The sequence below is a fragment of the Ascaphus truei genome, chromosome 3 (assembly GCF_040206685.1).
Source record: "Ascaphus truei isolate aAscTru1 chromosome 3, aAscTru1.hap1, whole genome shotgun sequence".
Classification (NCBI taxonomy): domain Eukaryota; kingdom Metazoa; phylum Chordata; class Amphibia; order Anura; family Ascaphidae; genus Ascaphus; species Ascaphus truei.
The window spans coordinates 347,774,972-347,795,436 of record NC_134485.1 but is presented as its reverse complement, the minus strand read 5'-3'; the positions used below and the strand labels follow the sequence as shown (position 1 = coordinate 347,795,436).

Here is a 20,465-nt window from a genome sequence, read left to right as displayed (position 1 = left end):
AAGTCAATGGCACTTAAGGCCGGATCGGGGTGCACTACCGCCTATCGGGGCTGAGTGAGTCCCTGCGACAGTGAGAGAAAGCTGTGCATCTTGTAGCAAGAGATAACTGTGCGTTTGATTACGTGTGGCAAGTGGAGAAGTGAGGGAGATAACTGTGCATCTCGTGCGATAGGAATCGTACAGCAAGAGCCACAAATACAATCAGGGATCCCGCCGTGCATCGCACAGTGCAAAGCAAAAGTTACAGTTTCCTAAACCCCCTGATATTTACACCACACAGAGGGAAGCACAATGATGGACAGGGTACAACACAGGCAGAAAACACTGCAGAGTGCCTGTGAATGCAGTCTAACGTTTTTTTTTTTTTTTTTTCCATTTCCAAGATGACAAACACACAGACAGTATAAAGTGTCACCTACATTGCAAGCTGTGGGTCTGCATCCATCCAAAGGGGTCCAGCCCCCCGAAGCAGCCGGCTTTCCGCAGCATGCAGGCACCCTGGGGACTCATGTCATACAGCGGCCGAGGCATCAGGGGGAAGGCTTCCATGCAGTCGTACATTTTGGCTGGGTAGGAAGTTTGGAAGGGGGCAGTTAACTTAGAAGGGAGGGGGGGAGAGGAGAAAGAGGGGGCTAGGCAGAGCGGGCTTCGGAGTGAGAGACTGGCACCCCCTGTGAGCTGTGCCTTCTTTCTTCCTTTTTCTCTCTCTTTCTCACTCTCTCTCCCTCCCTCCTCTAGCACAGCCTGCTTTGTGGCATACCTTTTGCAAATAGCCAAACTGCCTTGGGGCTGTGGGAGTGACTTGAAGCTGAGATGGGACGGGCCACTCTACACAACAGCCTTTCAACTCTCTGCTTCCTCCACTCCAAAGCTCAACCCCCCTAACCCCCCTTTACACTCCACCTATCCCCAAATCTCCTTAACAATACAATGCTTCCCCACTGAATCCCAATACCTACACCCCTCCCCTCCTGCAAAAATCCCAAACTGGCTTTAAGAGGCCGTATGTATAGAGATGTTAAAAAAGCAAATAAAGAAACCCAACTTTTAACCCTTTGAGTTAAAGCTCAATATTTCTCGCCACTTTTTGTCCTGCTACTTATTTCCCCTCAATCTGTCTTTCTCTCCACTGCTTGTTTTTGCTGTTCAATAGCCTGCAAACCTACCTTGTTTGTGATACTAGAAGATATCTTACAACCAGCACATGAACGCACTGCCAGCAATAAGTATTACCTTCTTCAATTTTAAGAGATATCGTGCATTCCCACCTCCCCCCCAGCAATGTGTCTGTTCCTTGTATTATTAAATGCTTCATTGTTATGATTTCCAAGGAGAAATCACATACAAATAATAAAAACACTGCTCAATAGTTTAATGTTGTTTGCGTGCTTCTCAGATGTCTCTTTCCGTCTCTTTTATTTATTCTTGTTTTATTTCTGCATCTCCCAAGAATTGTGTCCCTCATCTTCTCTCCCCTGTACCTCCCTGGCATTTTGTCTGTATGCTGTGAAGCTGTTCCCCCCTTGCTAGGACCCAAGTCATCTTTCAGCCAGAAGACTTCTTCACAGCATACTGAAGATGGGCCACCAACATTTACTGCTCAGCATTGTCTTGCAGCTCACTCAATTTCTCCTTCTTTATTTTTCTATCTTTCCATTATGTCTTTCATAAATTCTGTACCCAGGACATACTTGAAAATGAGAGGTAACTCTCAATGTATTACTTCCTGGTAAAACATTTTATACATAAATAAATAAACTTGACCTCCAGAGATCCTTGTTTTGCTAAATATGGAGGCAAATGGCTGGCATTAGCCCTTTGGGTTGGCGATGGGGTCTCCGGGAAGCGCAATATATGTAATAAAGAATAAAACAGTGATGGTGCAATATTGTTAAAGCAAGGTTAGTGAATCAAATAGTGATGACACGGCTTTCTATATATATACTCACAAACGTGTGAGGTTTTGCAGGCACATAAAGGTATCTTTTAAGGCATTCATTCAATCGCCAGGAGATGCAGAGATCAGTGTTTCCCCGTATGTATGGACTCCCAGGAACCTTATTTAAAAGATACAACTGGACATAGTGCAGACTGTATATATAGTTTATCAAAGGTAAGTAAAATCAGTTACACTCACATATTTTCAGATACAGGTAAGCATTTTAGATCGCAATGGATCTCTCTGGCTGGGTCGATGGTGTCTCAGCTTCCCCTCTCTCGTGGCGTGCGTTCCACCAGTGCGTTCCAGACACCGGAAGTGATGTCATCCGCCGCGTCCACTTCCTGGGGTTCCAGCCGTCTCAGGGATAGAGCGTCACTCTACGCGTTTCACCACATAGGTTTCATCAGGAATCCTGATGAAACCTATGTGGTGAAACGCGTAGAGTGACACTCTATCCCTGAGACGGCTGGAACCCCAGGAAGTGGACGCGGCGGATGACATCACTTCCGGTGTCTGGAACGCACTGGTGGAACGCACGCCACGAGAGAGGGGAAGCTGAGACACCATCGACCCAGCCAGAGAGATCCATTGCGATCTAAAATGCTTACCTGTATCTGAAAATATGTGAGTGTAACTGATTTTACTTACCTTTGATAAACTATATATACAGTCTGCACTATGTCCAGTTGTATCTTTTAAATAAGGTTCCTGGGAGTCCATACATACGGGGAAACACTGATCTCTGCATCTCCTGGCGATTGAATGAATGCCTTAAAAGATACCTTTATGTGCCTGCAAAACCTCACACGTTTGTGAGTATATATATAGAAAGCCGTGTCATCACTATTTGATTCACTAACCTTGCTTTAACAATATTGCACCATCACTGTTTTATTCTTTATTACATATATTGCGCTTCCCGGAGACCCCATCGCCATTCCGTACCAAGAGGATTGACCGAGCAAACCTCAGCCGGGTCACAGCTGCATCTTCCTATATGTTTATATAAGTATCACTGTTATATTAATTTATACTCTTTATGATTGATATCTGAATATTTAGAGCGCCACATTTTGATAAGTTTCCTTTTGTATTGATTAGCCCTTTGGGTACCCGGGGAAGATCCCCTGTGGGACCCAGTGTCTGGTGAGTCATGTCCCCTGGAATGACCAGGATGCTCCAGGAATCTTGGGTAGAGTTGAGAAACTGGCGAATCTTCCAAGTGAGTAAAGCTACCGGCAGTCACTCAGATTACTCTATCAATGTATCTAGTAATAATAATAATAACTATTTCATATAGCGCTTTTCTTTTTTTTGCAATGGGACTCAAAGCGCTTCACAATTACAGTATAGTGCGCAGTACGCAGCACATAGGATTGTTACAGGCACAGTCCCTGCCCCGTAGAGCTTACAATCTATGATTTTGGTGCCTGAGGCACAGGTAGATAAAGTGACTTGCTCAAGGTCACATGGAGCTGACACCAGAAATTGAACTTGAATCCCCTGATTCAAACAGTCTCATTGTTTATAGTGTCTTTACATGCTGAGCCACTCCTCCCTGTGTATGTGTGCACTAGTGAATATATGTAGTATGACACTGTGTAAGTGTGCGCTAGTGAATGTATGTAGTATGACATTGTGTATGTATGCACTAGTGAATATATGTAGTATGACACTGTGTAAGTGTGCGCTAGTGAATGTATATAGTATGATATTGTGTATGTATGCACTAGTGAATATATGTAGTATGACATTGTGTATGTGTGCACTAGTGAATGTATGTAGTATGACACTGTGTAAGTGTGCGCTAGTGAATGTATGTAGTATGACATTGTGTATGTATGCACTAGTGAATATATGTAGTATGACATTGTGTATGTGTGCACTAGTGAATGTATGTAGTATGACACTGTGTAAGTATGCACTAGTGAATGTATGTTGTATGACACCATGTATGTGTGCGCTAGTGAATGTATGTAGTATGACATTGTGTAAGTGTGCACTAGTGAATATATGTAGTATACGATTGTGTATGTATGGACTAGTGAATGTATGTTGTATGACATTGTGTATGTGTGCACTAGTGAATGTATGTTGTATGACATTGTGTATGTGTGCACTAGTGAATTTATGTAATGTGACATTGTGTATGTGTGCACTAGTGAATATATGTAGTATACGATTGTGTATGTATGGACTAGTGAATGTATGTTGTATGACATTGTGTATGTGTGCACTAGTGAATGTATGTTGTATGACAATGTGTATGTGTGCACTAGTGAATTTATGTAGTGTGACATTGTGTATGTGTACGCTAGTGAATGTATGTAGTATGACATCGTGTATGTGTATGAATGTGAACCCCAATTACACATTTCTTGCAAAAATACCAATCTGCTTCCCCATGTGGGCCTTTCATGGCCCAATCCAACACTGGTGGCCAAATACATTTTTATTCTCAAAGTACTCATGATCTGTCTGTGCTGGGTACTTGGGAAGAAGACACATGTGAGAGTCCCTTCCTTCAAATGTTTGAAAACCTAAAAATCAGCTGTGAGAACAGATTGCAACAATTGCACGGCACTGACTGGGTTAATATGCACCTATTTTTCTTCAAGTGGCAAATCACTTTGATCTAATGATTTCTATTTTTCCTAGTGTATGCAGAGCAGCAGGAGGAGCAGGACTGCCCCTTTCTCTTGCCAGTGGAAGTCCTTTCGAATTAGGATATATTTCATCTTTACTGGTGGTGTTATCCACCCAACTATTAAACAAAATGGACCGCTCCCGACCATCCAGCGATGAAGAATTGAATACATCTCATTTTAATACACGAGGGATGCAAGTCCTTCCTAACGCCTTCTACTGACGCTCCCCAAATTGCGAGGCGATGAATGCATGGCAGAACTGGGACTAAGTACCAGAACTTGCACAAGAGATGAAGATGGCCCATCCATTTTGCTCCACAATTGCCTTGAAACATCACCCCGTTTTACCAAAGGAGCAACCTTTTCTGCTATTCCTCTCTGTTGGTGACCTCTCTAATTTATTATGGGGTCACAAATGATGCTAACAGTGCCTGTTTAATGCTGTATCTGTGTGGCAATGTTTCAATGTACTTTGCATTGAAAGAGCTCCATTTGCATCAGTGACTTTTTGCATTCGCAAAGTGACTTTTTTTATAGCAGTTTGGGGAGACTTTGTACACTGCGTTATGATGATGGTATTGATCAACGTTTGTGTCTGCAAATAGCGTCTTTGCATCCTATAAATCCGCCAGCATTAAACTTACTGCTGAGGACATTGGTGTCAGACGTTAAGAAACTCAAATAACAAGTTTGAAACATTTGCCGCAGGCTCTAATGGGATCAAAATAAACGTCAACTCCTTGATGGAGCAGATTGCATCATCTCGATACCGTGCATATCTCTCTTACTATCAGCCTCAAGGTTTGTCGCGAGTTCTCCCCCGCTCCCTTCTCCATTTAGGTACTTCACTTCATCCTTTTATTCCATGTATAAACACGATATATACATGCACAGATTGAGAAGGCTTCACCGTCCCCCGGTGAGTTCTGGTGGGACATGATATTCTGCACCAACTCTGCCACTGAAACATATGGAAACGCTCTGATATGTTGTGGTCTCTGAGTATGGTGGCATATGTGGTGTTATCTGAATAATCAATGTCACTTGCTGTACCTGGATTTATATGTACAGACAATCATACAGTATGTATATACATTCTCCACTTCTCTCCCTTGCTCTTCTCCCTGCTCGTTCCTCTCTCCCTTCCCTTGCTCATCCTACACGCCTCTTTTTCATTTCTTGCTCTCTCCTTCCCTGACTTTTACATCTCTTCCTCGCTCTCTGTTTCTGCCTCTCTGGCTCTCTCTCTCTCCCCTCCGGTCAGGATACAGTGGTACATTCCTGTGGCGTGAAACTCTGCATTTTCCCTTCAGTCTGCGTTGCCTGTGAGAGGGAATTCAGCTCCCTCCCTTGTCTCTCTCTCTCTCTCCCCTCCCTGTCAGAAAGATGCAGGCAGCCAGATCTGTATGAACCCTGCCAGAACCCCCTTTGGGTGCAGTAACCTCCATGTGACCCAGCCCTGTGTCAGTCCTTCCTTCTCTGCCTGCTACACAATTTTCCAAGGCATTGATACTATTACACGCCTGCCCTCTCTCTCGCTCCCTCCACTTTCTCCTTCTTTTTTTCACCCTTCCCTTATCCAGTCTCCCCCCCCTTTTCTCCCTCCCCCCTCCTCTATTCCCTGTTTTTATTTCTCTTGGTGCCTTCTTCAGATTTTTCCCCCATCTCTGCATACCTCCTTTTTGTTTCGCTCTCCATTTCCTTAATCACTCCACCATTTTTTCCTTCTTTTGCTCTCATTATGTCTCCCTCTCACTCTTATTTTTCCTCCTACTTCTTCTCTCTCCTCCTGTTTTGTCCCTGTCATTCTCTCTTCCATGTTTCTCTTTGTAACCCTTTTCATGTTCCACATGTGATTGTGTGTATCTCTCTCTCTCTCCCTGCCCCTCTCTCTCTATGTCCCTCTCTCTCTGTGTCCCTCTCTCTCTGTGTCCCCCTCTCTCTCTCTGTCCCCCTCTCTCTCTCTGTCCCCCCCTCTCTCTCTCTGTCCCCATCTCTCTCCCTCTCTCTCTGTGTCCCTCTCTGTGTCCCTCTCTCTCTTTCTCTCCTTGTCATCCCTTGTTTCTGTTTCTCTCTCAGTGTGTGTAGATTTGTTCTTCATACCACTCCTTGTTCCACATTCTGTTTTTCTTTCTTTGCCTTTCTGTTCTCTCTCTCTCTCTCTTCATTTCCTGTTTTCCTTTTTCTCGCTCTCTCCTTCTCCTCTGTTCCCTCTCGTTAACTAATCTCTCTCCCTTTTCTCACCTTTTCTCTGTCTCAGCCCATGTGTTTCTCATCTCTCCCGGCTCTCCTGCTAAATCTGTACTTTATTTCCCTTGTCCCATCCACAGCAGTGACTGTAAAAGAAAAAGTTGATAGCTCCATTAACCCATTTAATGTTAAACCTAGACATGCAGGGAATCAATCTGTTAACCACTTGCCTGCCCAATACTCCTTAGTACAGGGGTTCTCAACGCAGTCCTCAAGGGTCACCAACAGGTCAGGTTTTCAGGCTACCACAGCTTCAGGACAGTGGCTGAGCCACTGATTAAGCCACCTGTGCTGAAGCAGGGATATGCTGAAAACCTGACCGGGGAGGGGGGGGGGGGTCTTGAGGACTGGAGTTGAGAACCTCTGCCTTAGTACATTGAAGGCTTGTGATATTTTCTGATTGACACCAAATACGTCGTCACGCAAACATTAAACTAGTGTTATCTGTTTCTCTACAGTAGTGCGTCTATTCATCATTTGTGGCAGCTCAATGGGAAGTCCGCTATACAGTGACTTCATTGAGAAGGAAATGCCATAAAGTGGCCACAATTGTGTTGCATAAATATACAGTGCACAGCACGGCAATGGCACAAATATCAAATGAACAATCCTTGTACTCCTGAACATGCCACATGTGAGACCTAGTGCAGCCGCAGAGGGTTCTGGGTTGAGATACACTGCAGTTACTTAAAGTGGGTATGATCAAATACAAGGCGAGGAGAGGCACTCGGATATTAAAACAATAACCAATCTTTCCTAAATCACTCGTAACAACGGGAAATGTACAAGTACATACCAACAAGCTTGAAAAATGGAAAGTGGTTTCCATCTTTTAATTTGTGGACTAAAATACAAGGGAGCCACACATCTGGATACTCCCTCCAGTTAACACCAAATGATGGGCGAGGTATTAACAACGAGTAAGAGGGGAGTGGGCCATTAAACAAGTTAGGTAACATTACGGAATAAGCAAACTCAGCAATTACTCAGGACCCCAACAATATTGGGTTTAATTTTTATTTTTTTGTATGCCATTGGAGCTTGTCCAAGAACCTATAAATCTTTTGCACCCTAACCCTTTCCCTGCCAAAGGAGACCGCAACACATTGTGCTGCAGTACATAGCAGGGCCTTCCAGCAGCTAATGGGTTAGTAATTATCAGGATGTAATGAGAGAGCTGTCATTTTGGGGTGAAGGGAGACAACTTAAAAAAAAAAAAAAAAACATCTTTTTCTTTAAACATCCATCTAATTCCCTGAGGTTGGTAACTTAACAGTGTTTCTAAAAATAATGGCAGAGATAACCAAAAAAAATATTCCGTCTCAAGTCCCTTACATTTGGAATCACCGCTGCATGTTGCATGAAACACTACTTTGCTGCTATAAAGCAGCACCTGGGCCACTGTCATTTGGAAATTCAATCTCCAGAAATCGTACACGCCCAGAGCCGGCAGGCAGCACATACCGTGTTATCTACTCACCCACTTACGTGCTCAAGAAGGTAGCACTGTTTCTTTACCCGGAACATCACTCTGATAGCCTCATCTTTGACAAATACATCTTATGACATTGCACCTTTATGGTATTGTCTTACACACACCACACAAAAGAAGTATTTACACAAACACTCAAGTGCTGTTATTTGAATCTCTGAAGCGGTGTGTATTTATTTATTCTAATCGTTTCCATCAGCTTTACAGGATTCATGGCAAAAAAAAAAAAGTAACTTAACTGTGAAGAAAATCCCATATATTTGCCACAAATGTATTTCTTAACAATACACAGTGCTACCGTTTCACACCAATTAACCAACAGAAATTACATGACAAGAGGAAGCAGTAAACATTTACAGTGCGGTCTTCTAATAAATGGTCAAGTAGGGATCCCTGTATCTATGACCCTGCACAGTGATGGAGGACATGGATATGGATATGCAAAGCCAACATAACCACCAAATGCCAAGACAACATGACCACTGACAGACATTGGGAGTTACCTCTCAAGGACAATACATGCTAGGAACAATATATGTTATGGGCATATTAACAGACAATTAACAGTTACAGACCAGATTAAAATGTGAAACAGATGAAGTCTTGAAAGAACTTAGACTGGTGGCGGCTTCGAGAATCTCTGGTAGGTTGTTCCAGTTTTGGGGTGCACGGAAGGAGAAGGAGGAGCGGCCGGATACTTTGTTGAACCTTGGCACCATGAACAGTCTTTTGGAGTCAGATCTCAGGTGATAAGTGCTGCATGTGGTAGGGGTGAGGAGCTTGTTCAGATACGAGGGTAGCTTGCCCAGAAAGTATTTAAAGGCAAGACAGGAAGAAAGTACTTTGCGCCTGCATTCAAGAGATAGCCAATCTCAATTTAGTGCACAGCAGCATAGCTAAATCAATGTACAGCATTATAAAACTGAACGTACACAACAAACGTGCAGCTTGTACAAATACAGTGGCAAAACCACATCTGTGTGCAAAGCACAGCACAATAAATTGGCCAATGCAGTTTATTCATATGCCTCATACGGAGTGAACACCCTCAAAAGCAGAAGTTGGTATTTACATCAGTGGTTCTACGCCCAAGGCCAGCCACGCCCTAGATAGTTCCAGTTAGTGTCTACGGTCACACACATGGAAGCAGTTATATTCTGTACAGGACTTTTTGGCATCTTGGGGTGAAATCATTAGCATCTGGAAGGCGTTCTGAATTTGATGTGAGGTGACAATATGTGTATGAGGGGGAGTGCTTGGCTGTTGCCTGCATTAAATATAGCGATTGTCATGGAACCCAAGTGGGGGATTATCTTATCAAGTGCTGCGGTGCCTCTCGAGGCACAGTGACATTGGGCAAAAGTCCCTGTATGTCTCTGAGTCTCAGGTACAACATTGAACTGTAAGGCCGCGCTTATAGTCCTGGCTACGGTGACGCGACCGCGTGACATCATCCGTCACCGTTGTAAGCGATTCATGCTTATAGTGCAGGAGACAAGGGAGGGCGACCGGGGTGTGTGGTGGAGACGTGGCCGTGAGCGGTTCGCCCTCATTGGCTGAACCGCTCATGTGCCACTGACGTCACACGGCGGTCGCCGACAAAATCAAATTCTATTGACTTCAGGCAATTTTGGTTGCTGTGTCGCTCCGTCGCAGATTATATCACCTTGTTTTGACGCGGCACGCCGTCACCGGGACTATAAGTGCGGCCTAATATTCCACCAGCACTGTAAGTCAAAATATCAAAATAAACCTTTATCGTCCAGTACAAAAAAACAAAATTTCGGTCCTACAGAGAGAGGGCAGAAAGGTAGATTTTTTGCACTGGACGATATTTTGACTTGCAGCGCTGTGTCTGATTCATCGGATTCTGGTGCAGTATTATATATGTGTGTGTGTGTGTGTATGTGTAGTAGTTATATAATTGTATGTATATATAAATATAACAAAGGAAACCAGGACAGGCACTCCTATACTCAAAATAGGTGACATTTATTTACTTTATTGGAGTCAATAAATGTCACTTTTTGTTGAGTATAGGAGTGCCTGTCCTGTTTTCCTTTCTTGTACATTTTTGGATGGTATGCATCCTCCCTTTACCGTTATCTCATATCCGGATACCCTGTTTTGTGTGTGCCCTTGTTCCTGATTTTATATATATATATATATACAGTATATATAAAATGGAAATATTACTGTATGCTCATTTGCATATATATATATATATATATATATATATATATATATATATATATATATATATATATATACACAGTACACACGTGTGTGTGTGATACACATACAGTGTATCACTAACCCAAAGAGCTTACACTTTACCTATTTCCTGACAGCTATGTATATATGTCATTTTAGATCATGCTCAATGACTGCCAAAAAGTAGCTGTCAATGATAAAGGGGGTTAAAGGGGTATCTGACATGCCAAAGGTCACGGGTACCCTGGAGCAGCTGAGCCCAGTAATTAGAAGCAGAAGGAAATTGAGAAAGGTCCAAACCCTGTGTGAAGGTAAGATCCCAGCTCTGTGTCTCTCTCTCTATCAGACACTCGTGCCTTTATGGACACATCTAGACATTCCCTCACTCCCCTGTCCAACATCTGGGAAGACGTCACATCCCTTCTGCGAGACACAGACACAGCTAAGAAATGCCCCAAAGCTCTGCCGCCCGGAGTTACCAGATTGCAACAAAATTAAGATCAGGGCCATAAAATGTGTAGTTATTGAGCATTAGAGCTGGACATTACCTCTAATAATGCTGCGGGATTATAACAATTCCCTCGGTAAAGGAGGCTCATATTAGGACAGTCCTAAAAGCACCAAGGTTTTTTTTTTTTTTTTTTTAATTAAGACCCTATGTATTTAAGGTTCAATCATGACATTCCCCTTAATAATATCAGGGCATTGCTACAAGCCCCTTGTGTAATGGAGACTCAGATCAGGGCGAGATAATATTAAACGTTTGATATATTCGCTTTTATTGCAGTTTCAGATCAAGATATTCGACTCTAATAACACCATGGGATTTGTTAAGTTCCTCGGTCTGTGTGTTTCAGAACAAAATGTGAACATGCTGTCTCCTAGTGCTAACATACACGCCCAACCCAGAGTGAGAAAGAAAATACAGGTTTCCTGTTCTAAACAAATCCATATTGGTTTGGGACCAGAGTAAGACGACAGTGAGTCTGTCTCGTGTGCACTTTCTCTCTCTCTCTCCTTTTGTGCTCTCTACCTTAAACAGTTTCACACAACGCTCTTAAGAGGAGAGCTGTGCTGGCTATGTACCATATTATTTCCCCTTATCTAGGACTGGGAGAGTCCTCCATTTCTGAAGTAATTAAATGCGTTGCTTGGTGGATTTGATGTAAATTGTGATATCTTTTAAGGAACCAACATGAGAATTCTTCATAGATTAAATTATAAGGAATCACGGGTCTCTTCTTAAAGCGCACACAGTACACTTGAGGAGAGCTGGGAGCTTTTGAATAGCTCTGTACACTATAATTTACTCTACAAAGTACTCTTATGTATGTATATCTTTATTTATATAGCTCCAAAAGTGTACTCAGCGCTTCACAAAGAATACAGTTCGGGGAATTATAATAATATAATACGCGCAGCAAAATCAGAAGGGAAATCTCTGCTCCGGAGAGCTTACAATTTAAGTGGTATGATGGGGATCTTACAGAGACAACAGGTGAGGGAATAAGTGCTGTAGATGACAGTGCTTGGTCACAATGGGTGGTAGGAGTGACTGAGTGTGAGACAGTAACCATGAGTGCAGGCTATTGAGATACTTGATTTGTGGGGTGATATTTAAGGCTGTCAGTATTAAATGAAAAGGTTAACACCATTTACAGGGGAAGAGATGGCAGGGAGGCATGAGTGAGATCAGGTGTGTATGTCTGACTTCCGGCTATGGGGAGATCCCCAGCAGTGGGAAGGAGTAGATAGAGGGAATAGAGAATAGAGGATTTGTGTGGGTGTTTTTTATTGAGGGGTAAAGAAGTTGTTGGGAGAGGGGTGTATAAATAATGGTGCAGTGGGGAGTGGGGAAGTTGGAGAGAACAGAGACATTCACAAAAAAGTGAGTTGTTTTTGAGTTGTATGTGTGAGTGAAGTATTTAAGATGTCTGTTGAGTGAGAGGATTGCATAGTGTGTGTCTGCGTGAGTAACATATACGATCAGCATGGGGTGTGTAGGTCTCTGATGCTTGATTTGTGGGGTAAGTTTTAAGATTAGTCAGTATTAAAATGAGAGGGTTAACACCATTTAGAGGGGAAGAGGTAGCAGGGAGGCGTGGGTGAGATCAGGTGTGTTTGTCTGGATTCAGGATTAGGAGAGATCCCCAACAGAAGGAAGGAGTAGACAGAGGGTGTGAATAGAGGATTTGTGTGGGTGCTTGTGTGGGTGCTTATGTATTGTATGTCTTTATTTATGTAGCGCCATTAATGTACATAGAGCTTCACATTAGTATAGTAATAACTTATGTAGGCCTCTTTATCAAAAGGTATCACAGTCTACAACATATTCACATTTCTCTATGGCCAAGGTGGCTACTAGAACCTTGAACTGCATTTAGTTGGTGTCAGTGTTAAACATGTCAGTGGCAACAATTAGTGCACAGCCAGTAATGTGGCTGCTAATTATCGACTTGTTGTCTATGATTCCTTGCTGGTGGTCATTTTATATATACCGTGGGAAAGGCGGGGGAGGGGTAGGGAAGAAAGTGAACCTCTGCTCAGCTGACAAGTAAGTATATAGTATTGTGGATAAGGTGCTTGACTGAGAATTGTATTAATAATAAACCGAAAGAAAAAGAACTCAGTTGGTATAGCACTCAGTTATCGCTAGTGGTTAATGTAGTTGTTAAAAATGATCTTTATTATTCAAATTAACTATTAAAATAAATGGTGCATAGAAAAGGATAAAAATTAATCATGACACTAATGTGTCAGATAGCTGGAACTATGCCAGTAGTAGCGGATCGCTAGCTTAGAATAGACCCCTATTGTCGGTCTAGAGATGGCAGTGTCTAGTTGCTTGAGTTGGTATAGGTAAGTAATAACACTGCCCCTGGCCAGGGAGAGGAGTATAGTGGTGTGAAGCTGCGAGTGGTAAGTCTCGTCAGGTGCTATATAATATAGCCTGAAACAGCAATATATACTATAGTGGTGCAGATTGTTGTTGGTCTCTGAGTCAAAGTAACGCAGTGTTGCTATACCTTCCTACCTCTCACCTGTCTCCCCTACAATCTATCCTAAACGCTGCTGCCAGAATCACTCTACTCTTTCCTAAATCTGTCTCCGCATCTCCCCTCATGAAATCCCTCTCCTGGCTTCCGATCAAATCCCGCATCTCACACTCCATTCTTCTCTTCACTTTTAAAGCTTTACATTCTTCTGCCCCTCCTTACATCTCAGCCCTAATTTCTCGCTATGCACCATCCCGACTCTTGCGTTCTTCTCAAGGATGTCTTCTTTCTACCCCCTTTGTATCTAAAGCTCTCTCCCGCCTTAAACCTTTCTCACTTTCTGCCCCACACCTCTGGAATGCCCTTCCCCTCAATACCCGACTAGCCCCCTCGCTATCCACCTTTAAGACCCACCTTAAGACACATCTGCTTAAAGAAGCATATGAGTAGCACTGGATAATCATGGACACATGACACATAAAGTTTGGCCCCCTGCAGACGCACTTACTAGAATTCCCTCCTACTGTCTCTGTACGTTCTCCCTACCTACCAATTAGATTGTAAGCTCCTCGGAGCAGGGACTCCTCTTCCTTAATGTTACTTTTACAGTATGTCTGAAGCACTTATTCCCATGATCTGTTATTTATATTATTTGTTATTTATATGACATGTATTACTACTGTGAAGCGCTATGTACATTTATGGCGCTATATAAATAAAGACATACAATACTATACAGATGGAGGAAGAATCAGCTGCAGTTATGCTGCCTATCCTCTCTATAGAAATGTATAGAAAAGCCCCGCCCTGGGCAGTGTCAGCTTTACTCTACTTATCCAGTGGTGGACTCAAGCTTTACTCTACTTATCCAGTGGTGGACTCAATATATTATAATGGCTGCGATATTGAGGTGAATGGCCCGGACGCCATAGTTGTAGTCTTTTCAGCTAACCAAGCACTCTATTGCAATACTTACTGAAGGGATTGGGAGCGGAATACACTCCTGTGTGTAACATTGTCTAAACGGGGCAAAACAGCTGACACGCAGGTAGTATCTTACATACGCTACTACCATTGCCCTGACAGCACTACGCTGCTATATATATTTGCCCCTTATGCTAACTGTGACCACAGGGGGTTCAGAGCAGGGTCAAGTACACAGTTAACTTTAGCTATACATTTCTATAGAGAGGATAGGCAGCATAACTGCAGCTGATTCTTCCTCCATCTGTATAGCAACACTGCGTTACTTTGACTCAGAGACCAACAACAATCTGCACCACTATAGTATATATTGCTGTTTCAGGCTATATTATATAGCACCTGACGAGACTTACCACTCGCAGCTTCACACCACTATACTCCTCTCCCTGGCCAGGGGCAGTGTTATTACTTACCTATACCAACTCAAGCAACTAGACACTGCCATCTCTAGACCAACAATAGGGGTCTATTCTAAGGCCTCGGGCATGGTCAGCAGGCGCGCTGCTGCTCGGCACTGAGCCCCTGCAGCCGCAATGAGAGCGGCTTTAGCAGGGGCTCGCGAACGCTTGCGGAAGCGTGTGTCTCACCGAGTCTTCAGATTTGGCGCTTGTCGGAGCGCAGGGCCGGTCACGTGAGCGGTTCGCCCAATGAGGGCGAACCAGCTCCGTGACGTCACTGGCCCGCCCCCAGACCCCCCCTCGACACGCCCACGGACGGCACGCTGTGTAAGGCCAGGGAAAGCACCGCTTTCCCTGAGCCTCAGCGCGCCTCCGCACTGTTTTAGGCACTATGTCCCAGGCCTAAGCTAGCGATCCGCTACTACTGGCATAGTTCCAGCTATCTGACACATTAGTGTCACGATTAATTTTTATCCTTTTCTATGCACCATTTATTTTAATAGTTAATTTGAATAATAAAGATCATTTTTAACAACTACATTAACCACTAGCGATAACTGAGTGCTATACCAACTGAGTTCTTTTTCTTTCGGTTTATTATTGGTGGTCATTTTAGTCTCCTTTACGTACACTAACAAAGCTAATCAAATATATCCACTACTGGGGGTCTCCTGAGTACAGAGTCAAGCACAATTGTCTTATCTGTTCCTCCATTTGCAGCGTCCGTATAAAATTATTCCGTCAATACCACATTGTTATCGTGTTCCAAGCTTGTTCTTAACAGCTCAGATGCTTTTGCTGTCACACAACAATTTGAGAACAATGGCAAACATGCAACTTTAAACTTGATACATCCCATTATCATTTGTGTGTAAAGGACGATCTTCCCACCTCCTCCTGTTCCTCCACATATCCACTCCCCAAATCACAAGCTGATGTAAGAGGGCCAAACACCCACAAAGCAGCGTGATGCGCTGGGCGACCTGCTCCACACAAGTCTCCCACCTTCAATTTAACAGCTGTTGCTTTTGAAGCTTGGGAAGTATGTGTGAGACTCACCAAACCTTTTTTTTTTCCCCCTCCAGCTTGTTAAACTAGTAGCAAGAGAGATGTGTACGCCACCACAACACTGCTGCTGTTTACTGCTGGTAATGGGGAATATGATGAGAGAGCCTGAAATATAGGGCAGGAGGTAGCAGTAGTGAGGGGTGGGAAGGGGGTTGCTGCAGCCACATGGAGGTTCTCAGTCCCCTCCTTTTCTAACTGGCAAAGTGGTTAGTTGGCTAACAAATTCTATGTACAGTATTGGCTGAATGTTTGGAAAAGAGGTTGATGGCTTCAACATACTGTATAGCACTAAACAAAAGCAGCTTCCTGTGTATGCCATGTGTGAGCCAGTCCTGAGACAGTGCCGGGACCCATATTCAGCCTTCAGTCACATCCTTCACTTTCTATGAGATCCATAGTACTGCGTATAGTCCCTAGTTTTGTATGGAGTCTGGTCCCAAAGTTCAGACCGCCTTAACACCCCATCATATGTGCATCTCTTAAAGGAGCAATCCAAGCCTGCACATTGTTTTGCAAATGTTAATTAATTTTTTTTATTTATATATATATATATATATAGATATATATATATATAGATAGATATATATATCTATATATATATATACAGTGTTCGACAAACCTATACATTTGCACGCGCGAGTGGATTTAACATCGTGGTGAGCTCCTATTGGCCCAAGCAGCACACGTGTGGTACTAGGTGGCGAGAAGATTTTTTTGTTTGGCGAGTAGATTTTTTGGTGATTTGTCGACCACTGTGTATATATATATACACGATAGACGATACCGTTCTGTGGCTAACGAAATGCTTTTATGTGTGCGAGCTTTCGAGATACACTGATCTCTTCTTCTGGCGATCTTACATTGAAAAAAGCAAGCAAAGGGTTTTACTTAAAAACAGTGCATCTTGAAATGTATCTGTGACTGAAGCCTATCGCTCCCCCCTGTGCAGTATGCGATTTATGACTTGAGGTGTTAAATAGTCCCTGAATGTTAGTGATGTAAGAGTGTGTGTGTGTGTGTGTGTGTGTGTATGTAAGTAAATATAAATTTATAATCTATCCCACAGTGTGTGTGTGTGTGTGTGTGTGTGTGTGTGTGTGTGTGTGTGTGTGTGTGTGTGTGTGTGTGTGTGTGTGTGTGTGTGTGTGTGTGTGTGTGTGTGTGTGTATATATATATATATATATATATATATATATATATATATAATGTATGTTTGTTATGGTGGGTGAAAAACGCAAAAGAAACCTCCACCGTATTGCATATAGCAAATAAAAAGATCACTTGTGAGCACATTCACGTCTTAGGCAGGTCTGCAATCCTGCCTTTCACCATTATCACCGAGCATACAGTGTTTCCACTGCAGCAAGGGATTCTGGGAAATGACATGCAAATGAGCCCCCGTGTCACCTTTTGCCTGAAAAACCATTGTTACATGGAGCCCATATAAGCCAATGCTCGCAGTTCACACAGCTTTAAAGCACAGCATGGGAATCAGATGCAAAGCCAGAGAAACCATTCACAGACATGTTTCAACCTTAATGGGTATCATAAGTGTGAAGTTGGTTGTACTGCTGGCTTTGCAATTTTCAAGGCTGTAGGGTTTACCATCACGTTTTAAGTTATGGTGGGTGAAAAGGGCAACAAGAAACCTCCACCGTATTGCATATATATATATATATATACAGTGGTTGACAAATCACCAAAAAATCTACTCGCCACACAAAAAAATCTACTCGCCAGCTAGTACCAAACGTGTGCTGCTTGGGCCAATATTTACTCGCCCGGGGGTTAAATCCACTCGCCCGGGGCGAGCAAATGCATAGGTTTGTCGAACACTGTATATATATATATATATATATATATATATATATATATATATACAGTGTTCGACAAACCTATACATTTGCTCGCCCCGGGCGAGTGGATTTAACCCCCGGGCGAGTAAATATTGGCCCAAGCAGCACACGTTTGGTACTAGGTGGCGAGTAGATTTTTTTGTGTGGCGAGTAGATTTTTTGGTGATTTGTCAACCACTGTATATATATATATATATATATCTATATATAGCAATATAAGGTGGCACTGTGTGCTCATTTGCATGTCATTTCCCAGAATCCCTTGCTGCAGTGGAAGTGCTGTATGCTGGGTGATGATGGGGAAAGGCGGGGTTGCAGACCTGCCTAAGACATGCAGATGAGCATACAGTTGTATTTGCATATTTGCTTTCCTGTGGAGGGTTTTTGTCACTTTTTTTACTCACCATAACTTAACCCAGTATTATGGTATAGCCTATCCCATAGCCTCTCATGTATATCCAGTTAAAATCAACCCCACACTGATGAGACCCATCAAGGTCGAAACAGCTGTCTGTGGGTGGTTTTCTGGGTATGCACCTTAACCCTGGCTGTGCTCAAAGCTGTGACCATGCAGCAAGCTTAAGCCTATAGGGAACCATGTTAAAAATGGTTTTTGAGGCAAAAAGTGACACTGTGTGCTCATTTGCATGTCATTTCCCAGAATCCCTTGCTGCAGTGGAAGTGCTGTATGCTGGGTGATGATGGGGAAAGGCGGGGTTGCAGACCTGCCTAAGACATGCAGATGAGCATACAGTTGTATTTGTATGTATATATATATATATATATATATATATATATATATATATATATATATATATATATATATGCAAATGAAAATACAACTGTATGCTCATCTGCATATATATATATATATATATATATATATTAGATAGTGCAGAACAATAGGCACTCCGTCAGGTTGAATCAATAATGTGGATGCAAATCCTGTATGGTATAAAATAAGCAAGACGATAACGTTTGAAGACGAATATCAGAGGCAGCACTCCAGGTAAGTGGTCAAAAGAAATTTGTATTAACAAGACATCTTATCCAACGTTTCGGTCCTCGTGCGGGACCTTTCTCAAGGTGATGTGAGTTACAGAGTGAATAAGAACACATATATATACCCTCAAAACCCATGACACACAGGTGTGCCAAATAAACATAATTGAACAATGCATTTGCATACCTAATTGGAGACTCTGTCTTACCTGCAGCTATATCCAGCGTTGCCTGAAACATGTGGGTCTGCTCCTGTGTTGGAATGCACTTACCATATGAACATGGTTGGACAATGCATTTGCATACCTAATTGGAGACTGTCATACCTGCAGCTAGGGCACAATGGCAAAAAGAGTCCCTAATGAATAGAACTGAGGGCTGTCACTGTGACTGTTGCTCCCTGAATGAGCAACAGAAATGTATAAGCACAGGTGGCTGAATGTCAGCTCTTGGGCATAAGCCAGATCAGAGTCATTGTAACTAACATATGATTGAAAACAATGTGGCACTGTCATAAAACACCAAAAGTGGTAGTGTGCAGCACAGTAATAAATGTGAACATAAATAACAACATGGTCTGGCAAAAAAAGAGAGATGATAGTCCAGAGCAGCACTGAAAAAACAAGCTGGAGCCAGGCTCTGTAGATCAGAGCTGGCCATGGTGAAGAATTGCATGTTATTATGGCTCTTTATAATGATGCCATTAGTAAACACTAGAAATGATCTGTGCGTTAAAGATCAAATTGAGTGTTCGAACACATATTATGATGATGAGGCAGTCCCGCCATGTCATAATCGTAAGCACATGAATCCATATGGTGGAGATTAATCATGATCATAAATACTGATCTGTCTGAATGTCATTGTCTGACACAAGACGCTGCTTCCATAAGTCACATCTGATCCCCTGCTGGAGAAAAAAACTATATTACAGTGGGAACAAGAAACATTCATTAAAGGCAAGGCAAATAAGCATATAGAACATCGGTGTCTACTGATTAGATAAGCCAGGATGGCTTTCCTGTGCTGGAAACAATAAGAATCCTATTATGGACAGGAAAGTGATTAATGTACACATGTATCACCCGTATAGTCAATACAGACATGTCCAGTATACTGTGCCTCAGGCACCAAAAACATAGATTGTAAGCTCTACGGGGCAGGGACATGTGCCTGCAAAATGTCTCTGTAAAGCGCTGCATACAATTAGCAGCGCTATACAAGAACATGCTTTTTTTTTTTACTCCGATCCTGGGGACGAAAAGTCACCTAATATGGATGAGTCACTGTCCGGACAGGCTGATTACAGGAAACAACTCAGTTTAAAATCCTCGTTCAATCCACGGGGACTTAATGTATCTAAACTGAAAATGGTTCTTGCTTCCAGTTGAAGTAGGGCTCTGTTCCGGTCTCCTCCTCTAGGAGATGCCTGGACCTGTGCAATTGGCATGCATCGAAGAGTGGCAAGGCTGCGTTTCTTTTCTTTGAAGTGACGTGCCACCGGTTGCTGGGATAAATCATCTTTGTTGTCTGTGTCTGCTAGAGCCTTTCTGATAGCGGAACGGTGTAGACTTAGTCGTTCTTTCAACATGCGTATGGTCTTGCCTATATAAT

The 20,465-nt window shown here is 42.8% G+C and overlaps 1 protein-coding gene across 5 annotated transcripts in view; it reads right to left on the bottom strand.

Annotated features, from left to right (window-relative positions):
- Positions 1-20,465, bottom strand: part of RARG (retinoic acid receptor gamma) — a 152,873-nt gene that overhangs the window by 39,696 nt on the left and 92,712 nt on the right. Inside the window, exon 1 of one of the 5 annotated variants that reach the window (XM_075591827.1) lies at positions 420-782. The exons of 3 other annotated variants lie outside the window; for them this stretch is intronic. In XM_075591827.1, coding sequence (XP_075447942.1) covers positions 420-561 — 142 coding nt within the window. In that variant the 5' untranslated portion in view covers positions 562-782. Of the gene's footprint in view, positions 1-419; positions 783-20,465 lie in introns of those variants that run through there. One more of the 5 variants, XM_075591829.1, reaches the window with a different exon arrangement.